Source organism: Trichechus manatus, unplaced genomic scaffold (genome assembly GCF_000243295.1).
Source record: "Trichechus manatus latirostris isolate Lorelei unplaced genomic scaffold, TriManLat1.0 scaffold00105, whole genome shotgun sequence".
Classification (NCBI taxonomy): domain Eukaryota; kingdom Metazoa; phylum Chordata; class Mammalia; order Sirenia; family Trichechidae; genus Trichechus; species Trichechus manatus.
In genome coordinates, this window is record NW_004444041.1 from 412856 (window position 1) to 437190 (window position 24335).

Below are 24335 nucleotides of genomic sequence, written 5' to 3' on the forward strand. Positions count from 1 at the left end.
AAAAAAAATAAATTATTAAAAAAAAAATTATTTGACAAAATTCAGCACCCAGTCTTCAAAAGTGGCATTAATAAAACAGTAATTGATGGCTGTTTCCTTAACATTATATACATTTACATCTATATATATGTACACATGTATATCTCAAACCCCAAAATCATACTCAATGAAGTTATGCTATGCGTTCCTAATAAAGGAGCAAGGCAAGAAATTTCACTGTTATCACAAATACTAGCTAACTCAGGCAAGAGAGAAACTAGAAGAAAAAGAATTTGAAACGAGTAGGTTACTGTCACTAATGGCAGGTGGTGTGAGTGTTGAAAAAACCCAACAGAGGCTACTGAAAAACTGTTTCAATAAGAGAATTCAGTAAGGTAGCAGGGTACAAAATTAATATAAAGAAATCATTAGCCATCATATAGACAATAACAAGAAGAAAAACAATATAACGGAAGACCACAGTAATAGCGAGGGAAATTAGGGGGAAAAAAAAGCAATTGGAAGGGGTTATTAAAATCATCACTTATACAAAGTTCAGTATTTAAAGCAATATAGGAGCTTTGGTGGTGCAATTATTAAGCACTTGGCTGCTAACCAAAAGGATGGTAGTTCCAACCTACCCAGCGGCTCCATGGTTGAAAGACCTGGCAATCTGCTCCCGTAAAGATTACAGCCTAGAAACCCTATGAGGCAGTTCTGCTCTGTCACCTGAGGTCACTATGAGTCGAAATCCACTTGACAAGTACATAACAACAACAAATTTAAAGCAGTGTAGTACCTAGGATGTAAATAAACAAACTAGCATGAGGAATGAAATAGTAAATCCAGAAATAAACCTCAATACAGGAGTTTATTGCATGATAAAGGTGATATCTAAAATTATTAGGAAAAAGAGAAACTTTTTAATGGTTTTGGAGCAACAAGAAGAAATAAACTTTGAACTCACATTGTATACCAGGATATACTCCAAAGCCCAAAACCAACCTCTTTGCTGTCGAGTCGATTCCGACCCATAGTGACCCTAGAGGACAGAGTGGAGCTAACTGCCTTATAGAATTTCCAAGGAGTGGCTGGTGGGTTTGAACTGCTGATCTTTTGATTGGCAGCCATATCACTTAACCACTGCATCACCAGGGCGCTGGATATACTCCAGGTGGGTCAAAATTTAAATGTGAAGAATGTAGTAGAAGGAATATATAGGTGAATTTCTTCATAACCTTGGAATGGAGAAGGCCTTTCTAACTAATCAGAATTCAGAAATCATTAAAAAAAAGACTGACAAATTAGACTATATAAAAATCTTCTGAAAGGTAAAAAAAATACATATCATAAGCGAATGAGAAAATCTGGAAAAAGTATTTGCTATTCATATCACAGACAAAAGGTTAATCATCCTAAAATACAGAATTTTAAAAAATCAATAAGAAAAAGTCTGACAACATAATAGAAAAATGGGCAAGTGATACAAATAGACATGAATAAGTAGGTGACAGAAATATAGATGACCCGTAATCATATAAAAAGACACACAACATCATTTATAGTAGGAGAAATGCAAATTATAACTACACAGAGCTTGTTTTTCACCTATCATGTTGGTAAAAATCCAAAAGTGTGACCATACAAATGTGAGACTGTGGGGCAACAGATAATCATATTATTCTTGACAATGTGAGTAGGTACGGTTGCTATGGAGGGCAACTGGGCAATATCCCTCAAAATTAAAATTACATTTATCATTTGACCCAACAATTCTACTTCTGGGATTTTATAGTTATCTCTGCCCATGTATGAAATAACATTCATATATGGCCATTTCACATTGTTTATAAAAATAGCAAAAGAATAGTAACAACTCAGGTATTCATTAGTAGGATTCTGAGTAAATCATAAATACATCTTTACAATGGAATACAATGCCATTGTGAAAAAGAAATGGGGATACTCATATCGAAAGCACCCAAAAAGGTATAGAACAGTGCTTCATTATGCTACGTGGAAAGATAAATGTTTATACTTAAATTTATATTTTTATTTAATTATATTTATTTACACTGAATTTTTATTTACATTAAATGCTAGGTGGAAATATAAGAATAAGTATGTTTATACATAAAAAAGCTGAAAGAACACAAAACTAATAAAAGTGGGGATGGGAGAAACAGACTTGGGAGCACAGACAGGAACAAGACTTCTCTGTTTTTATATTGTTTGATTTTAAATCATTTGTATGTATTATCGATATAGAAATAACAAAGATTTTTTTTAAAGGTGTAGCACAATACCTCTTGAATTTTTCCACCATAGTGACTTTAATGACAGAGGAGAATATGTAAACAAGTGGTATGCAGGACTGTGGAGTGCTGGTCACGCGGTGGTTAAGAGCTCAGCTGCTAACCAAAAGGTTGACAGTTCGAATCCGCCAGCTGCTCCTTGGAAACTCTGGGACAATTCTACTCTGTCCTATAGGGTCACCATGAGTCAAAATGGATTTGTTGGGAATGGGTTTGCTCTGTTTATGTGGGATTGTAACTTGAAGTGACCAGTGTCCTAAAGATTTCTGCTTTTCTTAAAAATCTGTGGATTTAGTATATTCTTCTCTGTAGTAAGTCTGTTTTAATTTAAAACAGATATAGGGTTGCTCTGAGTCGGAATCGACTTGACAGCAACGGGCTTGGTTTTCTTTTGGCTTACCATTGAGTAAAACTGCCCCAGGAAGTTTATTATGTGATTTTTCTTACCCCTGGTACTTATCACCCATCCTTGTTTGAGAAGTACTGTGTGTATCAAAGTTAATTCTTCATATATATTATCCTGCATTTTTTTTTTGTAATTTTTTTTTTTTTTTTTTGCAAATTGATTTTTTAACTGAAGGGCTGCAATCTGTGAACAATTAGAATAGCCCTTGTTTTATATAAGGTCTAAAAATAATTAAACAAGTTTTTCTTATTTTTAACAAGTAACAGCTAAACCAATTTAATTCATTGGCACCTTGGTGTTACTAATGTTGCAGTATGTTTCTATGTAAATCATGTTTCTGTGTTCCATGTTACATGTTCAGTATGTTCTATGTGGAATGTTCTCTTCACCAGGATGAAGTTAAAGGAAGTAGATCGCACTGCCATGCAGGCATGGAGCCCTGCCCAGAATCATCCCATTTACCTAGCTACAGGTAAGTTCCAAAGAGAAGATAGTGTGAGTAACCTAATCTTTTCTGTATTTGGTTTATTTGTACTTGTCCTTTAAGATTCAGTTAAAGCATCATCTTCTGGAAAGCCTCTCCTTCCTTCCCTGGCAAAATACTCCATCCTTTCTATCTGCTGAGTTCAGTGACCTTCCTCTGTGTTCCATAGCACCCTGTACATCATAGCATTGATCATGATATATTACATGTATAGTGTCTTCTCACTTCACAGAGGTTGTGTTTTGCCCGTCTTTATTCTTCTAATATTAACCATGATGGCTAACATGTAAAAGACAGTTAATAAATATCAATTTGAATGAATGAAAGGCAGTTTTGATGCCAGTACTTTTATGTAAAAAGAGTTAGGCTTATGTCATTATGATTATAAGCAAATAATGGTAAATCACGGTACTGTTTTTTACAGAGAGCCCTTAAAAAAAATCTATAGGCTTAAAAAATAATGTGTACTACTCTTACAAACTACCCTTTCAAACATCATCTCCCAGCCCTGTCTAATTGTGCCAGAATCTCATTTCTGTTGTGATTTAAGCTTCTGCTTGATGATGTGCTGAAATACCAGCTTCTAATGCTGCATTCCTGAGCAAGATAACAGAAAAACATGCTTTTAATTTGGATTATGGGTGGTTTTCTCTGAGTCTTTTATTTTTGAATGTGTAGTTACCCTAAATGTATTTTCTATAGGAACATCTGCTCAGCAATTGGATGCAACATTTAGTACCAGTGCTTCCCTCGAGATATTTGAATTAGACCTTTCTGATCCATCCTTGGATATGAAATCTTGTGCCACTTTCTCTTCTTCTCACAGGTACGAAATTCAGCTTTAAAGTCATGTGATTATTTAATTGCAGTTGATTTTGTAGGTGATTCCTAGTTTATCTACCATTGTGCCACTATTAGAAACTGTAGGGAATGCCATCAGTGAGACGAAATATTTTGTGAGAAGGCATACGAGTGAATTTCTTTGAAGTAAAAGAAGTGTTTATATAGTCTATTGATTTTATTATTACTGTTATGTGTAGGGTAGGAAAGACTCTGGTTTCTAGTATTTTTTCCCCATCCAAGTATAGTGGAGTTACCTTCTTCCATCTCCTTTATTTTACCTGTTTACAAGAAAGGGTGGGTGTGACTAGAAAAAGGACTAGTTGAATGTATATTAAAATGTTAATAGTAGTAGTCTCTGTAGGGAATTTTTACTTTCTTCTTTGTGGTTATCTATATTTAAAAATACATCTCACAGGATTTGGTTGACATGATTTCTGATACAGTAGGTATTTGACCACCTTTCCAAGTACTTATGCCCTATCGTAATGCAGACGAAGGACATTTTCATTTCAGTAATAAAATAAGCTTTATTGCTTTAATAACTTGGCAGGTTTTGGTGAAAAGATTGTACCTTAGCTAAAAGAATACAGCTCAACTCATGGTGTCTCATGAAACCTCACATATTCTTAGGAGAATATGGTAACCCTCCTAGTGTGAACCCCAACCTTTTGCATAGCAGTTTTTCTTACAGGTACACTATGTATACTTACGCCACCTTTATATTACATCTCCATGCCAGATCATAATGTTTTATTCTCCACCAGTAGGGGTACTTGTCATAATAGAATTTTGATGTTACTTTTCTAGTGTCATAATACATTATTTTCCTTAGAAAATTTCAGATTTAACATCTTTACTGTTTAACAAATTACTTGTTAGTGAGTACTTCTGAAGCCAAATAGAGTTCATTTCTTTTTTCAAGGGAAGTGGTTGATTAGTTCCATCTTACAGGTGAACCAAAGGTAGCTTAGGAAGATGAAGTAACTTGTCCAGGGTCTCAGTTTCTAAATGGTAAAACCATTCTCAAGCCCATATTTTTTGACACACAAATCAAATATACTTTGTCATTCTGCATTACCTCTATAAAAGTTTTTACTCTGTAACAGTGAGTGGAGGAATATAAAATCAGACATACTGATATGAGTTTAAATAAAAATTAAAATGCCATTGCAATGAAGTTATACATGGTTATTAGGAGAAGGGCAGCACTGTTTTTGGAGTATTTATGAAAGCATAAACAATTAAATGTACAATTTCAAATTGTTTTCTTTGACTTCAAGAGGAGTTATTTTACTCATTTTATCTTAAAGGTACCACAAGTTGATTTGGGGGCCTCATAAGATGGATTCAAAAGGAAATGTCTCTGGAGTTCTGATTGCAGGTGGTGAAAACGGAAATATTATTCTCTATGATCCTTCTAAAATTATAGCTGGAGACAAGGAAGTTGTGATTGCCCAGAATGACAAGCATACCGGCCCAGTGAGAGCCTTGGATGTGAACATTTTCCAGGTTAGACTTTGATGTTTATTAATAATTCTAGAAATCTGTACAGCTCTATTTTGAAATAAGTATATGAATTTACTATGCCTCAGTCTTGGAATTGAAAACTAAAAATGTTGTCTGTGCAGATTGATGAGTAGTGAGTGGTATATGAGGAATGAGTTCAGAGTTGGGCTCAGGGTAAGTAGTACTAGCTCAGAGATCAGACTGATAGATTCGATTCTAGAAGACTAGAGGTTTCACTGCCAACTGATTTGATTTTTTTTTTAAACATTAGCCCCATAGATTAGAAGCCTTTGCTTTTAAAAGTTTGTGCCATTCCAGCATATATAGCTGTTACCTAGCTGGTGTTACGGTATCTGTGTTAATTCTCTGTTTTATTTAATTGAGAAATTCTGTAATTATGACAAAGAGATTACTACTGTATCAAATAAGAGAAACATACTTAACACAAATATAATGCAGATTTTACAAATAGGCCAATAAGATCCTTTAATTTCCCATTATTGTTATCATAAACATGATATTCATTATATAAATGCACAGGTTAGTAAAGATCTTGAGTTAATAGACTACTAGGCTATAAAAACCACAAATGAATATTATAGGAAGAAACTTCTAAATAGTTATTTTTCTTATATTATGAATAGGTAGGATATAGAAATATAGAAACCTAAACTTCTTCATGTGTATGGTTTGTGGTGTTTTTTTACATTGGATAGCTGTTCTTTGTTAATTGGATTCATTAGCTGTTTTGGTAAAAGAGTCTTTCATTGTGGAGCCCTGGTGGCACGGTTGTTAAGAGCTCGGCTGCTAACCAAAAGGTCAGCAGTTCAAATCCACCAGCCGCTCCTGAAAACCCTATGGGGCGCTTCTACTCTGTCCTGTAGGGTTGCTATGAGTTGGAATTGACTCAACGGCAGCGGGTTTTATGGTCTTGCATTATGTGTGACTACTACCATAGAATTCCTTTCTCTTCATAGTTATTTGCTAGTTGATTAGAAAAGAATGTGTGAGAGTGACAATGAAGGATGCAGGTTAATCTATGAGGCTCATTATCTTACTGTACTCTATTATAACAATTTCAGGGACTTTTTGACCCTAAAGATGTATAACAGAGATAGGTTAGAAATATTACCACATGAAACAAGATTGAGTGTAAATGAACTAGAAATAAATGGAGATTTAAGATAAGAAATTGTACTAGCCCTATCTTGTTTGGCTACAAAATCTGTCTCTGAGTATCCTGAAAAAGATGCGTTTTGTTTTAGAATTCAGCTGTTTGTCTTAAAGCAATAATTGCTAACCTTTTGTTGTCATCCGCAATCAGCACCCCTTCCAGAAACGCAGAGCCACAAATGATAATCGCTACATGGTTTTGTGATTAAATTTTTAAGAACTTATCTATATAATTGTTCTTTGTTACTGTCTTTATTATAACATGTTTTTCTAAAAAAAAAAACTAAGTTTTGCTTAAGAATTATAATGGATAATTTTTTAAGAATAGTGATTTCATGCCTATGTGGTTTACGTTTTTAATTAAGTGTAACAGTTGTATGAACTGAAACTACGTGACAGATCTCTCTAGCTCTGAACTGAGTTATTCCAAGTTCTCTTAAGTATTCATAAATGCTATTTATTTTTTATTACAGACTAATCTTGTAGCCTCTGGTGCTAATGAATCTGAAATCTATATTTGGGATCTAAACAATTTTGCAACTCCAATGACACCAGGAGCCAAAACACAGGTATTTCATTGATTTTGATTAAGAAATCTGAAGAATAACTAACCAAAAACAGTTCTTTTGAATTTATTTATTTCAGTTTTAAGTTTTTCACACAAAATATATGTTTAAAATTTTTGTTTTTATGTCACTGATATCCTTCTGTATAGTAAAATATTAACAAATACACTTCTTCAAAGCATTAGTGAGTCTTTAATTCAACAGCAAATATTTATTCAGTGCTTACCACCTGCCAGACACTATTCTATGTACTAGGTATACAGAAGTGACCTAGATAGACAAAAATCACTAATAATTTCCTTAGATATGATTATTTTTGTATTCTATGTGATAGCGACTCTTTATTTAAATAACATCCAACCATTGAATAAAAATCGTAAAGTAGAAAAGGAAACTAAAAAAAAAGATCTCAACCCCTTTTTCTGTATATTCCCTAGGTATAGATTGGGTAAGAACAATCCTTCCCCTTTCTCCTTGAGTTTCTTTATATTGTATAGACTACTCAATTTGAGAACCATTAAACTTGTCCCTAACATTTTGACAATTTGAGAGGTAATATATGATAGCATATGTTCTACTATTTATAAAAGTATTTTTCTAACGGTCCAGGCCTTAACTTTTGCTCTGCCTGGTTGTCCTCTGTATCAACCATCTGTTTTGTGGTATGTGTTCTACCTGTGGCAGTTGCAAAATAAAGGAACAGTGCATGGTTTATTGTGGGAGCTAAATAAATCCTTGTTGAATGAGACAATATTTAACAAGACAAAATATTTAAAATGCCATGTACATGTACTTTAAACTGAATTGTACATTTTGAGAACTTGGGATTATAAAGCAAATTTGTGGAGTGAAATATCAGATTTTTAAGTCAGCCATTTTTTAAAAAGAAATTAGATTTTGTAGTTAAATTTGATTAAAATAGAGAAATGATTTTTAATAATTTATTTCTTGTAGCCCCCAGAAGATATCAGCTGCATTGCATGGAACAGACAAGTTCAGCATATTTTAGCATCAGCAAGTCCTAGTGGCCGGGCCACTGTGTGGGACCTTAGAAAAAATGAACCTATCATCAAAGTCAGTGATCATAATAACAGGGTGAGTGTGTGATTGATTTGTGACAAACATGTTGCATTTCTGGTGTAGGTTTTCCTATATTGTTTGACAGTTCGTAACAAAATTTTTGTAACGCCAAATACTGTCTTCTCATTGATCGTCATGTTGAAATGAAAGGTTTTTTCCCTTGGAGAAAATAATAAAGTTCGTAACATACCATGTTGGATATTATTAATGATGAAGAGAAAGATTACTTATGAAACCTACGATATACTGATCTTTTTGCTTTGCTAGCTATTTCAAAGCATTGCAGCAACTTTTTATTCATCTTTAGCTTTTCCTAGAATGTAAAATTTCCTGCTAGGAATTTTATTTTCATTTTTCTGAACTTATAGTTTCCAAACTCCTCGTTTTGTCTCTTCCTCTAATTTAGGTACTTTCTAGTATGTGTTGCTCTATAACACAGTAAATTTTCAACCTTACAAATTAATTTTTCTGTCATCAGGTGCATTAAAATCACTTGGACACAATTAGGAACTTTATTTTGTTTGCTTGTTTTTAACTGCATTGATTAGTGTGACATCCTCCAAAATGAGTTTGCCTGAATTAGGGAATACATACATAACTTTAAAAACAACCGTAATAACGACAAAAACTATTGAGAAGAGTATTTCTTATGGGTGTTGTTTTCCAAATTAATTAGGAGTTTTAAAACAAGTTTCCGTGGAATAAACCATACAATAAACTTTTCAGTCATCTTCTGGAACGTTAGTAGAATCCGAGCTTTCAGATAATTCTTAGTAATAATGTTGATTTATCCCATTGTGAAAATTTAAATTGTAGTTGTTGCTTTAAATATTTGTGTAAACCTTTTCCCGAGTTACAATTTTGACAGTAAAACTCATTTTTGCTGTAGAATTATTCTGACCCAGAGTGGTGGTTCTATATGTATCAAATAGCTGGAAGAATTGATAACACTCAAACATTTTACTTTTAAGACTTTAGTAAAATTTAATAGTTTTAGTTAGTTTTTTTTTTTTAATAAGCTAGGCCTGAGCTGATGTTTTTTACTGTTTGCTCCAGTCGAGGTATATTCCTCAATTTCATTTTGGCTTTTCATAATGTAATATGATTGATAAAATGTGAGCCTTAACTGTCTGCAGATGCATTGTTCTGGATTGGCGTGGCATCCTGATGTTGCTACCCAGATGGTCCTTGCCTCTGAGGATGACAGGTTACCTGTCATCCAGATGTGGGATCTTCGATTTGCCACCTCTCCACTCCGTGTCCTTGAAAACCATGCCAGGTATTATGCGGCTTTTTCAAGGAACTTGATTTGTTATTTTTTTAAATGCATTTACTTATTACTCTGAATTATCAGATAGGCTTTTATTTATTTATTTTTCGTTTTCAATTTTAGGAAATTTGCTTTGTCTCTTAAAAATTAGAATAAGTGGTTTGTTTTTATAGCATTACATTTTATTTTAAGCAATAGTCATCTGATTTTCTATACCAAGAAGTTATAGCTAAATCGTATTGTAATGGCACAAAAATGTGTTAAAGGATTTTCAAGTAATAATTAAAATATCAAAATTCAAGTATACCATAATGCTTTGGGACAACCCTTGAAATTTATTACGTTGTTATTGTTGTTACTTGTTAGTTTCTGCCAAGGTCAGTGCCAACTCATGGTGACCCCATATGTGCAGAATAGAACTGTTCTATAGGGTTTTTAAGACTGTGACGTTTTGGAAGCACATCAGTAGGCCTTACTTCTGAGGTGTCTCTGGGTAGGTTTCAATCGCCAGCCTTTCGGTTAGTAGTTCCGCACTTAACCACTTACGTCACCCAGGGACTTCTAAGTTTTTGTTGTGTTTGAAGAAATACCCAAACTTATTCTCTGTTGTAGTTTCTAGTATTTTTTTTCCCCATAGTGTAGTAATGTTAACTTTCCTTCTTCATCTTTTAATTATACTCTTAATTTTTTTTTTAAAAAAAAAAAACAGGAATATAGAAGAGACAAAATGTAAATAGTGGTTTTCTCTGGATGGTGAGGTACAGGAGATGTTTATTTTCTTTGTGTTAATCTGAATTTTCAGACTCTTTTATAAAAAAATAATACTTTTATAATACTGAGGGTTAAAAAAAGTCCAAAAGGTTATTAAGCCACAAAAAGAAGTATAAAATCAGATTGTTGGTATTTAGATCTGTAATACTTCATTGTGAGGCAGATTTTTAGTTTTCTTTTAATTAAAACAACTGCTTATGAAGGAAGTATTTCTCTGATAATAAAAGCTAGAAAATATGAACACAAAGAAGAAAATGTGAAATAGTCACATTTTTCATGGATCTATAGGTAAAACATTGTGTATGTCTAATTTATTTATGTACATACATAAAGCCCCATTTGTTTAAATAATTAATGCAATTTTTATAACATGATTATATCTATATAATTTGTATACAAATGTAAATTAATTCATATAGTTAACCTTTTTTTTAGTAATTGTGGACACCATATGATAGTAAGAAATAGATTTCTACAACATAATTTTTAATGTTGTATGTATTTTCCCATCAAAAAATGAGCTGTGATTTATCATTACACAGTCCATGTTGTTGGACAATTACTTTGTTTTTATTTTTACTATCATACCTTCTACACTATAGTGAACGTCCTGCATCCTTGCAGTGATCAAAGAGCATACAGATTACTAATTGCTTTCCAGAAAGATTGTATTAATATTTTCGATTGTCAGTAGTGTGTAAGAGTCTCAAAACTCTAGACAGAAATAATTTGAAATACGCTTTTCTCAAGATTAAAAATTTCCTTCTCCCTTTGTGTTTTTATAGGGGTATTTTGGCAATTGCTTGGAGCATGGCAGATCCTGAATTGTTGCTGAGCTGCGGAAAAGATGCTAAAATTCTCTGCTCCAACCCAAACACAGGAGAGGTATAGGGAAGAAACATTTGTAAACCTTATAGTCATTATGATATTTTATTTCTAGCTAATAAGAAATTTTCCATATGGATTATTAGTGTATTATTACAACTGAGGACACGTGAAGGTAGATGAGGTATATGTGAAGTGTTAATCCAGCAGAGATTTTATCAGAAGCATTATCTAAACTCAGCTGTTTCAACCAGAAAATTCAGTTGTTATTATATTTGAAACTAATAATGGCTCCACATTTCCAGTAAGATGAGTTTGCCTAGATTCAAAAATATTTAATTTGATTTATTTCACATGTAATACTTTGTAATATAGCATTTGTCATAGGTCCTGCTCATAGAAATTCTACCTTTTTTAAACATACATTCTGCATAAATATAATTTTATTTGCTTTTGGTTGTGCGTTAAAAATCTCTCATAACTATTTTATCATTCTTAATATTTAATGGTTTCCCTTGCTTTCGGTAGTGGGCAAGAGACTACTGACTTTAATTATAGCTTTTAAACTTTCATCTTTTCTGAATTAAAGTAGGTTATTGCAAGTGCTTACAATATAGCTTTTTAAGTCGCCCTGGTGGAATGCTAGTGAAAATAAGAGTATCTTCAATAGATTTTTAAAAATCTATCCTGATAAAATAAAAATAAGCACTTTAGTCATTTGGATTCTGGTTTAAAATTTTCAGATGCAGCAATGTCAATAAGAATATAGAAACATTAAGGTTGGGGGAAACAAAAAATATATATAAGATAATATACTTTACCTCATGTGACTTGTAGAATAAATAATAAAAATCTTGCGTTTTATACCATGCCTCACCAAGTAAGTTCAAAATTCATGAAAATTATTTGTCTGTCATAATTTTCTCAGCTATGTAATTTGATAAAATGAATTTTTGCATGTGATTAATTGTGTGTTCTTAGACTTTGGAGGAATAAACTAAATAAACTTCAGTGCGTGCTGCACCTAAAACACATTAGCAGATTTTTTATTCAAAGGCAAATTAGGAATAGACAGGTGTTGGTCAGTGTTATCAAGCTGAGAGTAATTAGTCTTATCAGCCAATTTAAGCATCATAGACATAAGAAGACTAAGTACCTTTTCACTTGATTCAGTTTTCTTATAAAATATATTTTAAATGTCACATGAAGCCTAAGTTGAGCTCATTTGACTTATTTCTTGATGCCACAAAACCTTATGCTCCTCAAGGGAGAATGAAGAAAACCAAAGGTACAAAGGAAAGATCAGTTCAAAGGACTAATGGACCACAGCTACCACGGCCTTCACCAGACTGAGTCTAGCACAACTAGATGGTGCCCAGCTACCGCCACTGACTGCTCTGACAGGGATCACAATTAGAGTGCCCCGGACAGAGCTGGAGAAAAATGTAGAACAAAATTCTAACTCACAAAAGAAGACCAGACCTCCTGGTCTGAAAGAGGTTAGAGTAACCCTGAGAGTATGACCTCCGGACACCCTTTTAACTCAGTACTGAAGTCACTCCTGAGGTTCACCCTTCGGCAAAAGTATACAGGGTCATAAAACAAAAAGAGACTAAATGGGCACACCACCCCAGGGACAAGGAGGAGAAGGCAGGAGGGGACAGGAAAGCTGATAATGGGAACCCATGGTCGAGAAGTGGAGAGTGTTGACGTGTCATGGTGTTTGGCAACCAATGTCATAAAACAATATGTGTATTATTGTTTAATGAGAAACTAATTTGCTCTGTAAAAAAAAAAAACACAAAAATTAAAATTTACCAGAAATCCGCGCCCCCCCAAAAAAACAAAGAAACATGCTCTTTTGAGGAGCAGTTACCACTACGTTTTGAGTTAGAAGAAATCATAATATTTTAAGGGTTTTATATCAGCCATTTTCTGTACTTCTTTTCTTGTTCTTTTCCTTATAAAGAAAGGTTGTTACGATTCTGTATTATGACTGCAGCAGTAGGAATGGTGTGCACATGTTCTCTCTCTTGACTAAAAGCCAGATTTCTCAGTGAGTTCTTCCCTGTCAGGATTATTTTTAAAACTTTGTCTTCAGATAAAAGGTCTAAATAGGGTTGTTTGAGTCTTGGCAGGCATACATAGTTGGACAGGACACCATCGATCTTTTGAAGTTTAGCAAGTTGACTCAAATAGAGTTTTCTAGTGTTTGAGATGCATCGACTGATATCATTTCAGTAAAACCAGAAAAACTTCAGTTTTTAAGATGTACTTGTTTTGAATGTGGTTGAATTTTTTTAAAGTAGTATTCGTTTATCGTAATAGACCATCATAATGGACTGTTCTTGTATTTTTAAAATCTTAGTGTTGTTTTTCCTGGCTAAAGATACTTTCTAAAAGAAAATATTTAATTTAGCTGTGCTAGCTGATCATATTAGTTTAGTTGTTTTGGTTATAAAGTATCTATACCCTTTTCCAACTTTTTTTTTTTTTGGGTTTAGGTGTTATATGAACTTCCCACCAGTACACAGTGGTGCTTCGATATTCAGTGGTGTCCCCGAAATCCTGCTGTCTTATCAGCTGCTTCCTTTGATGGGCGTATCAGTGTTTATTCCATCATGGGAGGAAGCACTGATGGTTTAAGGCAGAAGCAAGTCGACAAGGTAATAGAAAGTGTTAAGGATTTGATTATTAATGCCTGAAAAAAAAATTGTATTGTGTGATTATTTTGAAAATGACTTTACAGATCAACAATGCTGTTTAACTGGATAATTATTCAAAATTTTGGATATGACTAGAAAAAATGCAATATAGTCTTGTATAAGTTACAGATTCTCATGTTATGGTTTTCTTAAGCTTTCATCATCTTTCGGGAATCTGGATCCCTTTGGCACAGGACAGCCCCTTCCTCCATTACAAATTCCACAGCAGACTGCTCAGCATAGTATAGTGCTGCCTCTGAAGAAGCCACCCAAGTGGATCCGAAGGCCTGTCGGTGCTTCCTTTTCAGTAGGTGGATTTTGGATTTTGTTTTATGATCTATGGGCACAAAGGACTTTTCATAGTAAAGTGTTATTATAGGATCACTCAAATGGATGAAGTTTGTGTTTGAGATATCTTTGTGTTTTGTATCATTCAAAGAGGTTTCTTAGAAAAAGTGGGATCTACTCCCCCGCTTCCCCTTTTTTTAAACTTCTTTCTCTTCTTTCTTCTTTTTTTTGTTGGGAGGGAGGCCCTCCCTCCCTCCCTCCCTCCTTCCCTTCCTTTTAGCTTTTTATTATTGAAAATTTTAAACATGTCCCAAAGTAGAAGGAATAGTAAATAATGAATGCCCTATATCCATTATCCAGATTCAACAGTTACCATTTTCTCTTACTTCCCGTCCTACCCCACCCCACCCAGCCTTCACGGTATCATAAATATATATATACATACACACACACATATGTGTATACATATATATATTCCATATATTGTCATTTTATTTTTAACATAACCACCATACTGTTATCATATGCAATAAAATGACCAGTAATTCCTCAATATCTAATACCTAATTAATTTTCTTGATTGTCACAAAAAGTGTCTTTTTTGCATTTAGTAGATACTCCTTTTAAGTCTGTTTTAATCTATAATAATTCCTTCTCCCTTCTTCATCCCCATGACATGTATATATATTTGGTTATTTGTTATGTAGAATTAACCACATTCTGGATTTGGCTGATTGTATCCCCATAATATTGTTTGACATCTTTTTCTGTGCCTGATAGTTTTTAGAATGTTTCTATGTCCCCTACTACCTACAAACTCATAGTTAGAGCTGAAGGTTTGATTAGATTCAGGTTGTTAGAGGGAAGAGACAGTCAGAGTCATGGGAAGGTGAACACATATGAAGAGCCCAAGCAACAGCTTTGCCAGTTTAGTAATGATCCTCAAGTTGCGGCTTAAGAAAATTCTGGTCAACCTTGTGGACCAGGTAAAAGAATAGTCTTTTGCTAAATATTCTTCGTTCACTACTGTTTTTAAAAATGTTGTGTAGGACAGGCCATTTGTCCAATTTTGTGTCTCTTTCCCCCAACAGCCTACAGGTACAATAAAATTTCATTGATACTGTTATTAATTACTAAAATATATTATTTACTATGTGCCAGGTACTGTTCTAAGCATTTTGCATACATTAATTCATTTAATTCTCACAACCACCTTATAAAACAGCTACTGCTATTACCCCTGTTTTACAAATGAAGACAGAGGCACAGAGAGGTTAAATAATTTGTCTCATGTTACACAATTATAAAACTTTTAGCTATCCCATAATTATACTGCTGGTTTAATCAAATTCTTAACGTACATAATGATAGATAGTAATATATATCATTATGTACTTTATGATATATAATGCTTATAACTTAGATATTACCCTTGTCATTTAAACATTAAACTTGTCATTTTGTTTGTTCCATCCCATTTTTTATCATCATAACAGAATTATACACATCATATAATCCTATATACTCAACTTGCCCCAAACTGCAGATACTGTTATTTGAGTTATTGCCACCATTCTTCTAATAACTAGGCTCAGAACTCTTCCTTGGCCTCCCCGTTCATTCCTCAAGTCCAAGCACTGATTTCTTCATAAGTTCTTAAATTTACTTCTTCCTTTTATATTGCTGCTCCTCTGCCTAATTTTCATTTTTTCACACCCAAAGTTTTAAAATAGCATGATTGCATGTCTATTGCTTATCTTTTCTTCTTCCAATTCATACTACATATTCCAGATTAATCATTCTAAAATAGTCCTTTGGTTATGTCACTAAATGAGAATCCTCTTTGGATTTAATTTCCTATCCCCCCTATCTGGCCTCCTCTACTGTTTATACTCCCACCTTTGAATCTTAGGCTTTGCTTGTGGCTTTCCACTTTCTTCACCACTTTTTATATTCCTAACCATTCATCAAATTGGCTCTTTCCTTCTCTGAGTAATTAAAACATTTTTATTGTAAAATTATACATGCACATGGCTAAAAAATTCAAACTATACAGAAACCCTCCCCACCCCCCATCCCCCCAGAAGACAGAAATGCTGTCTAGTTTACAGGTATGTTCCTAGTGCCTAGAATAGTGCCTGACACATAGAAGGTGTTCACTATATATTAGTTGTTGGACTGAAAAGTGAATTTCTTCCCCTCCAGTTTACCCCTCTCCACTCACTAGTATTAAGGTATTAGAAGGACAATAAATAACTCTTCCCTGTATGAGTCTGAAATCAAGTAACACAGATGGGTGATCAAAATACCAGCTTTAGTACTGCTAAAAGCTGGTTTGGAGGCCATGGTTTAGATGTGCAACAACAGTGGACCTTGTAAGAGACTAGAATATAGCTTTCATGAGAGCTGGGCCTTTGTCTCTTTTGTTTGCATCTATATCCCTAACATCTAATTTAAAAAACAGTTTTTGAATTTCACCCCTGTATTAGGCAACCATCACAGGCAGACCTAGGTAATGGAGGCCTTCTTTGAAGGGGCAGGCAGCTTATCCACATAGTGCTAGAGCTCTATGCAGAAAGACAGATACAAAAAGAAGCCCCAAAGCATGCTCCAAGCATGCACTGTTTCTTCCCTGAAAATCACTGTCACTTAATAAGTCCTTTCCCAGGAGAGAGAGAGGGGCAGAGAGTCTGAAAGTGTTCTTTCTCTGCTCTTCTGTCTTATCGAGAATAAAATGAAAATTCCCTCTACTTTATTAGCCCTGGTGGCACAGTGGTTAAAAGCTCATTGCTAACCAAGAGGTCAGCAGTTAGAATCTACCAGCCACTTCTTGGAAACCCTATGGGGCAATTCTACTCTGTCCTGTAGGGTCGCAATGAGTCGGAATCAACTCGATGGCAGTGGGTTTGGGTTTGGGTTTATGCTACATGGATTCATGAGGGGTGGGATATCAATGCCCCCCTCCAATATCTTCAGGTTACCATTACTGAAATTTTGCAATTTGTATAGTTATTTTTGTGATTACCTTTATAAATTTACCTAAACACCCATGCCTTGATGTAACAACTTTAAATAGTAATAATTGAAGCTCTTCTATGCAGTATTAAATTAGTACATTTATACTTCCTTCTACCCTTCCAATTTTTGTAAGCTACATTATTTTTACATTGCTAAGTTCTTTTAGTATGTATTTGTATTATATTCAGTAGAAATATATCTTCAGTCCTTTGGCTGATTTAAAAAAAGTAATGACTAACAAACAATATTCTCATTATTGTAATTATTTAATATTTGCTACAGAACCAAGTAAAATGAATAAACTTAATCTCTTGTGAAACCTAGTTTAGATCTTGTATGTACAATTTTACCCAATGTCCCTAGAACTCCAGTGGTTTTGTCATTATGTGAAGTTCCATACTATGTGTGGTACTATCTGCATCTCATTTAGCACTTAATGTCTGCCTGTTATATTTAATTTTATTTTCATGTTAAGTTCCATAAGGATAATAGTTTGTGTTTTCTTATGTCTTGGCATATCCTACAGTGCCTGGCATAACACACATCTTGAACATATTAGACATTTAATAAAATAAGGTTATGTAAAGCCCATAATCCTTGTATAAAACATTACTGAGTATGAAGAACCAAATTTGGCCATGTATTTCCTTTTTCCCCTAAATTTATTTTATATGAATATTATTACAAGATATTAACTGTCTCCTTGCAATGTACAAGGTAATGTGGTAGGTATTATAAGAAAATCAAAGAATAGAGGAGACATAGGGCCTGTCCTAAAAGAACTTAGGTGAGACAAGTACATATAGCTGATGTGTATATAATGTGCTGAGGGCATCTGCTAAAGCTTCATGGAGAGTTGACATTTTCTGGGCCTTGGAAGATAAGTAGCTTTGAGTATGTGAAAGGTAGTAAAAACAAGTAGGTGAGAAATTGAGGGGCACAGTAAATACATTTATCAAATAGTACACAAATAGTACATTTGTGTGGAGAGGAAGAGAATAATTGAAGGTTGGAGCACTGGTGGCACAGTGGTTAAGAGCTTGGCTGCTAACCAAAAGGTCAGAAGTTCAAATCTACCAGTCACTTCTTGGAAACCCTATGGGGCAGTTCTTCTCTGTCCTGTAGGGTTGCTATGGGTTGGAATCGACTCAATGGCAGTGGGTTTGGTTTGGTTTTTTGGGACCAGATTGTGGTGTGTAGGAGAGTATATCAGCTAATTTTATTCTAGTTTTTATATGTTTAGGCCTCAGTCTGCCCTTTAACGGATTTTGAATACACATTTTTTTTGCTATATCCTCGTGGTTCAAACTGATTTTGTTCATTTGTTCTTTTTGTAGTTTGGAGGCAAACTGGTTACCTTTGAGAATGTCAGAATGCTGTCTCAGCAGGGAGCTGAGCCTCAGCAACAGCACCACCATGTGGTCATTAGCCAAGTTGTAACAGAAAAGGAATTCCTCAGCCGGTCTGACCAACTTCAGCAGGTCGTGCAGTCACAAGGATTTGTCAGTTATTGTCAGAAAAAAATTGAAGCTTCTCAGACTGAGTTTGAGAAAAATGTGTGGTCTTTTTTGAAGGTAAAGTTGGTATTTAAAACTTTTACTTCATTATCTGCAAACTTAACTGTTCCCACTATATTTTGAATCAGTCTTTTGATTAAAGAAACAATTGGAAGACTGTGATTTTCGGAACTTTTGAAATTTAAGAAACCTCAGCAGGAGCATACTGCCTAGCTTTTTACATCAAGAGTTCTTCCGTCTCTGCTTTGAACACCTAATGTGAAGTACATTTTAAATAAGCAATAAACAATGTAATAGATATATTTAGGTGAGAGATATAACACTCAGTGGACCTATTTTAAAATTAGAACATAGAATATTTAATTTCTGTAATAGATTCAGTTAAGGAAAATAGGAAAAGAGGGAAGAGGCATAGGGTAGAGAGAGTGTATCTTGCCTTTAAGAAGAGAGAGAAAAAAATTCCTTTTATTGAGTTGCATTTACGACAATAGAATAAATAGAATTTCCTAGTTGATTGTTTTGCTTCCACTGCAATGTCTATTGTCTATTTTCTATACTGACTTTTCCAAAGAAAAGAGATCTTGAATATAATAATAGGCTTAAATTCTAAAATTATAGAATTTATTTTTATATTTTGTAATTATTAATTTAGAGAAAGAGATTTCAGGACACTGGATGTTCCACATAATGAGAATTGTGCATTCGTATGATCTTTGGACATGAGTTAGTTTGTATTTATAAAGATTATAGTTCAAAAATAAGCCTTATTCAACCAGGAATAATTAATTACTAGTGTGTTAAATAAGTTACATTGGAAAAAAAACTTATTTCAACAAAAAACTATTCTTTGAGTTTTTTCTCATAGTGAGGTTTCTAATTGATAATAGTAGGCTTTAGATATGTTTAATGATCCTACTTGGAATTTAATTAATTATTATAAAAATTAGGCCTTTAAATGCAAGTCTTTTATTTTTAAGAGTGTGTCTTTTTTAAAAGGTAAACTTTGAGGATGATTCTCGTGGAAAATACCTTGAACTTCTAGGATACAGAAAAGAAGACCTAGGAAAGAAGGTAAAGTTTTGGAGGTGAAATGGCTGTGCTTATGCAAATGAAACATTTATATAGTACGCATTTTTTAAATAAAATTCTACCCCAGTTAAATCAGTCAGTAAACATTTAATAAAAAACGTGTGCTTGGTTGCCATAGTTTTGAGCACATTGTTAAACGTGAAACTCTACATTATACCTGGGTTTAAAGCTACCAGTTGTTTTTATTGTTAGTTGCCGATGAGTTGATTCCAACTCATGGCAACCCCACATGTGCAGAATAGAACTGCTCCATAGGGTTTTTAAGGCTGTGACCTTTTGGAAGCAGATCTTCAGGCCTGTCTTCCAGGGTGCCTCTGGGAGGGTTCGAACCACTAGTCTTTCGGCTAGTAGTCAAGCACTTAACCGACCAGAAACACCTTTAATTCAAAGTTGATTTAAGAATTATGTCAAGGAGGATTGGGCCTTGAAAGAAGACACTGTGAGCCTCCACCACTGGATATAACACTGAGATTTTAGTAAGGATGTACAACCAGTGACCCTGGGGGGAAAGAGAGGTAAACTGTTAAGAGGTCACTCTGAGTTCACTATAGCTTAAGTGATGAAAAATAGGGTATTATTTCAAGTGATCACAATTTTCCATTCTGTGTTTATGCCTTTAGTCCACAATTCCCAAACTGTGTGTTCAGGTGCCCTGGGGTGCCACAGGAATTTACAGGGGCATGGATTTTTCAAAGGAGGTAGAGTAACATCTGTCAGACACCACACAAACTACTACTATTAAGTTGTTTGGACCTAACTACTTAATAAACAAAACTATAATGCATTTGTTTTGGCCCAAGAACACTGTGAAAAAATTACTGCATTATTAAGGGCACTGTGGAGTCCCTGAGTGGTGCAAATGGTTAGCACATTTGGCTGCTAACCAAAAGGTTGAAGTTCAAGTCCACCCAAAGGCACCTCAGATGAAAGGCTTGGCAGTCTACTTCTGAAAAATCAGCCATTGAAAACCCTACGAGCAGAGCTCTGCTCTGACAAACAGAGTCACCGTGAGTTGAAGTCATCTCAAAGGCAGCTGGTTTAACTGATTTAAGGGCACCAAGAAAGTTTGAGGAACTTCGGTTTTATGTAGTTCTCTAAAATGCTAGTACAGGCATTGAGGTTGGGATTGTCTTTTTAAAAAGATACAGGTGGTAAATACAGAACATCTGAAGGTGCCTCTGTCTTTGAAGCTTGAATGGAGGGAGAAGGACGTAACTTCTGAGAGAAAAGCAAAGCACAGAAAAATGTAAACTGAATTGGAACTCTTGATCTTAGCTTACTTGGTCCAGCTAACAAGCTTTGTAACTAGTAGATACTTTAGAGCAGGAGTAATTTATTAAGATTCCCTTTTCAAAAAGGGAATCATATTCTAGTTTTATAGTTTCCTCTCTCAAGGAGATTGTTATTGTTATTTCACACTGTTCACATCAACATCAACAACTGCAGTAAAGACACCCGGCCTTTGGAAAACGTTGAAGGAAATAGTGTAGGTTCTGTTGCTGTGTTAGCTCATCCGTAGTCTTTGAAAATGGCTAAGGTTTCCTGTAATATTATAGAGTTTTATACCTGGTACAGGTTGTTCATTGCACTCTTTAGGCAGTACCATGCACATTGAAGATTAGTGCCCCTTTGAAGTCACACAGACCTAGGGTCACATCACAGTCCCACTGCTTCCTGGCTATTTGTCTTCGCCCACTCCTTCAGAGTTTTTATAATTAGTCTAAACGTGATGCCATAACTTTTTTAGGTTTGCAAGAGATTAATATGAAAGTTTTACTGCATGCCTGATAACAAAAATGAGGAGTAGAATCTGATTATAAAAATACTTCTAGTAGCAGTTCTTTCCATGAGTACCTGTTAATTTATTTAAAACAAAGTAGAAGAAAATATGCTTGTTTTTTGAGGTTAGTTTTGTGAATAAACAGCAGTCGGACAGCATCTGAGCAGTAGACCTCCATAGGAATGAAACTAGAACTATTGAGAACCAGTCCTGCACAGATATTTTTTCATTAAACATACTATCTCTCATTTGAATTTTTGTGAATTTTGTCAGTGAGAATGGAGTAAGAGGTAAATATTTTCTGTATACCCTGAGATAGAATTCCATTTAGTAGATGAGTTGTTATTTTTGTTTCAGATTGCTTTGGCCTTGAACAAAATGGATGGACCTGATGTGGTAAGAAGGCCTTTAAAAATACCTGCATTCTAAAATATTGGTTTGGGTCATAACAAATAAGGAAAGAATGAAGAAATAAGAAATGTGTCTGTTTTGTAGTATCACAGTGTAAAAGTTAATGCTTCTAGATAGTTTAGTAAATTAATAATTCTCATTTTTAAAAAACATGTTTAGCTAGTAGAGCCTTCTTTTCTCTTGAAGTATTTGAGTTTCACAAAAGAGGAAAAATTAAATCAATGATTGTTCAGAGTAGGTTTCTGAATTAAGATAAAAGATCTTTGTTGTTAAGGGATATTTGGTAGGAAAGAAAGGGAAGGTGTTAACAATATTGCTCTTTGCTTTTTCCTTTAGTGGTGTTTCTCAAATAAAATTACTCAATACTAATGGTGTATCTTTGGCTATGTGTATTTTCACCAAGAAAAAAAAGGTCGAGAAGGGAGAGGGTTGACATGTTGTGGGGTTGTTAACCAGTGTCATAAAACAATATGTGTACTACTGTTTCAGGATAAACTATTTGTTCTGTAAGCCTTCACCTGAAGTACAATCAAAAAAAAAAAAAAATTACTCAATACTGCTTCTTATGATTAAACTATCTCTGAATGTTGTTGGTTGGGTCTTTTATCTTCCTTGTTCACTAATAACCTTTCAATGCTACATTCTTCACTTCCTCTGTAATTGTTTTGTGTACTAAAGGCTGTTAAAGACTCTGACCAAGTAGCACAGAGTGATGGGGAGGAGAACTCTGCTGCTGAAGAGCAGCTCTTGGGAGAGGTACTTATTTATTTATTTATTTTCCACTTTTAATTATATTGGACGATTAATATGGCATTTATGTATTTCAAAATTGCTTAACATTGAAGTATGGAAAATTATCTTGATTACTTGTTCCAGAATACAGTTGGAGTATATTACTTTCTTAGAGATGGCTGTGGTAGGAATCTATTACCTAAACTGACAGAAGTATCATCTCCAAATGCTTTAGTTTTTTGACCTAGCTTCTGGATTAGATGTTTTAAAATTAACAGTTGAGGTGAGTTGGACTTTATTTGGTGGATAAATATCAGGATGTCAAACTGAAAAAAGATTTTATTTGGAAATCCACATTACATTGCATGTAAAGTTAATGTTTTCTTCTTGACACAGTAATATTTAGGGCCCACTCTGAGTGGCATAGGTTTCTGAATTAGTCCTAAGCTTTGAGTCTTACGAATGGTTCACTGATCTGTCATGATTTGCTAAAAACTAGTCCTGAGTTCTATTTGGCAATTTTGTAGTTAAAAAGAGTCCTTGAACACAGAGTTATCTCATTAATTTTTTCCTTTTAATTTTCTGTTTTCTTTTTTTTTTAAACCACTAATATGTAACTTCCTTTTCTTACTTTCTCAATGGCATTTCATCTTGGGAAAGTGATCATCAAGTTCTTGTTTCGCATCTCACCTTTGACTTTTTCATTGTTCTTTGTGGTACGGGGATATCCTGACTTCTCGAATATTTCTTAAAATGTTTTATTAAATTATAAAAATAATTCATCAGTAAATTTAAACTGTCACAATATGATTATAAAAAACATTTTCCTTAAGAAGTAGAACTTCTAGCATTTATTTAACAAAGGAACAAAAGATAGGGATAAAATCTTGCTAAAAATTTTAACTATATTAGTTAAAAGAAAGTTAGTTAAATTGAAAGAATGTACTTTCAATTATATACAGTTAGATTAACTGTGTTATCAAATAGAGGAACATTAGAGAATACACTCATAAATTTAATAGTAATAGGTATTTATAAAAACAGTAGTCATCAATGTGTAGTTTCAGAGAAAAAATTTTCTCCTTAATGGGACTATTATTTGTTTATCAAACATAGTAGCTTACGTATTAAAAGGTATTCAGTACATAATAAATTGTGGCATTCTGGGCTTTATTATGTATATTTCAGAAATCCATAAAGGTTTGTTGTTTTTAGAAAGCAAATTTGAAAAATACTGTTAAAAAAAGGAAAAGTACTTTTTAATTGTTAGTGAATATAATCAGATCACTGTCTCTGATGTATTCTTTAATGTGAATAACTTAATATTGTCAGTTTTTCTACTTAAGTTGATAAATTCCTAAATGCTTCTCTTTACTTGGGGAAATGGAATTCGAGTTATAGTCGTTCTTCTATAATGATCAATGCTAATTAATTAGGCATTATTTACCGTCGATGCTGTGCACTAAAATTCCCCTATCCAAAAATGCCCCGATGTTGAATACTAGGAGCTTACATTCAGATGTGTAAATAACACAAGCACAGAAGGTATTTTATCTAACGCAGGAGAGCTAAATTAT

The 24335-nt window shown here is 33.9% G+C and overlaps 1 protein-coding gene across 13 annotated transcripts in view; it reads left to right on the plus strand.

Moving 5' to 3' along the window:
• Window positions 1-24335, plus strand: part of SEC31A (SEC31 homolog A, COPII coat complex component) — a 64926-nt gene that overhangs the window by 6878 nt on the left and 33713 nt on the right. For 6 of the 13 annotated variants that reach the window (XM_023737578.1, XM_023737580.1, XM_023737581.1 and 3 more), the window contains exons 1-13: window positions 15-3172; window positions 3887-4010; window positions 5338-5536; window positions 7180-7275; window positions 8227-8367; window positions 9489-9631; window positions 11179-11278; window positions 13723-13884; window positions 14078-14230; window positions 18567-18803; window positions 19743-19817; window positions 21973-22011; window positions 22705-22782. In XM_023737578.1, the coding sequence (XP_023593346.1) occupies window positions 3070-3172; window positions 3887-4010; window positions 5338-5536; window positions 7180-7275; window positions 8227-8367; window positions 9489-9631; window positions 11179-11278; window positions 13723-13884; window positions 14078-14230; window positions 18567-18803; window positions 19743-19817; window positions 21973-22011; window positions 22705-22782 (1650 nt within the window). In that variant the 5' untranslated portion in view covers window positions 15-3069. Of the gene's footprint in view, window positions 1-14; window positions 3173-3886; window positions 4011-5337; window positions 5537-7179; window positions 7276-8226; window positions 8368-9488; window positions 9632-11178; window positions 11279-13722; window positions 13885-14077; window positions 14231-18566; window positions 18804-19742; window positions 19818-21972; window positions 22012-22704; window positions 22783-24335 lie in introns of those variants that run through there. The other 7 variants (XM_023737587.1, XM_023737586.1, XM_023737588.1 and 4 more) reach the window with 5 other exon arrangements.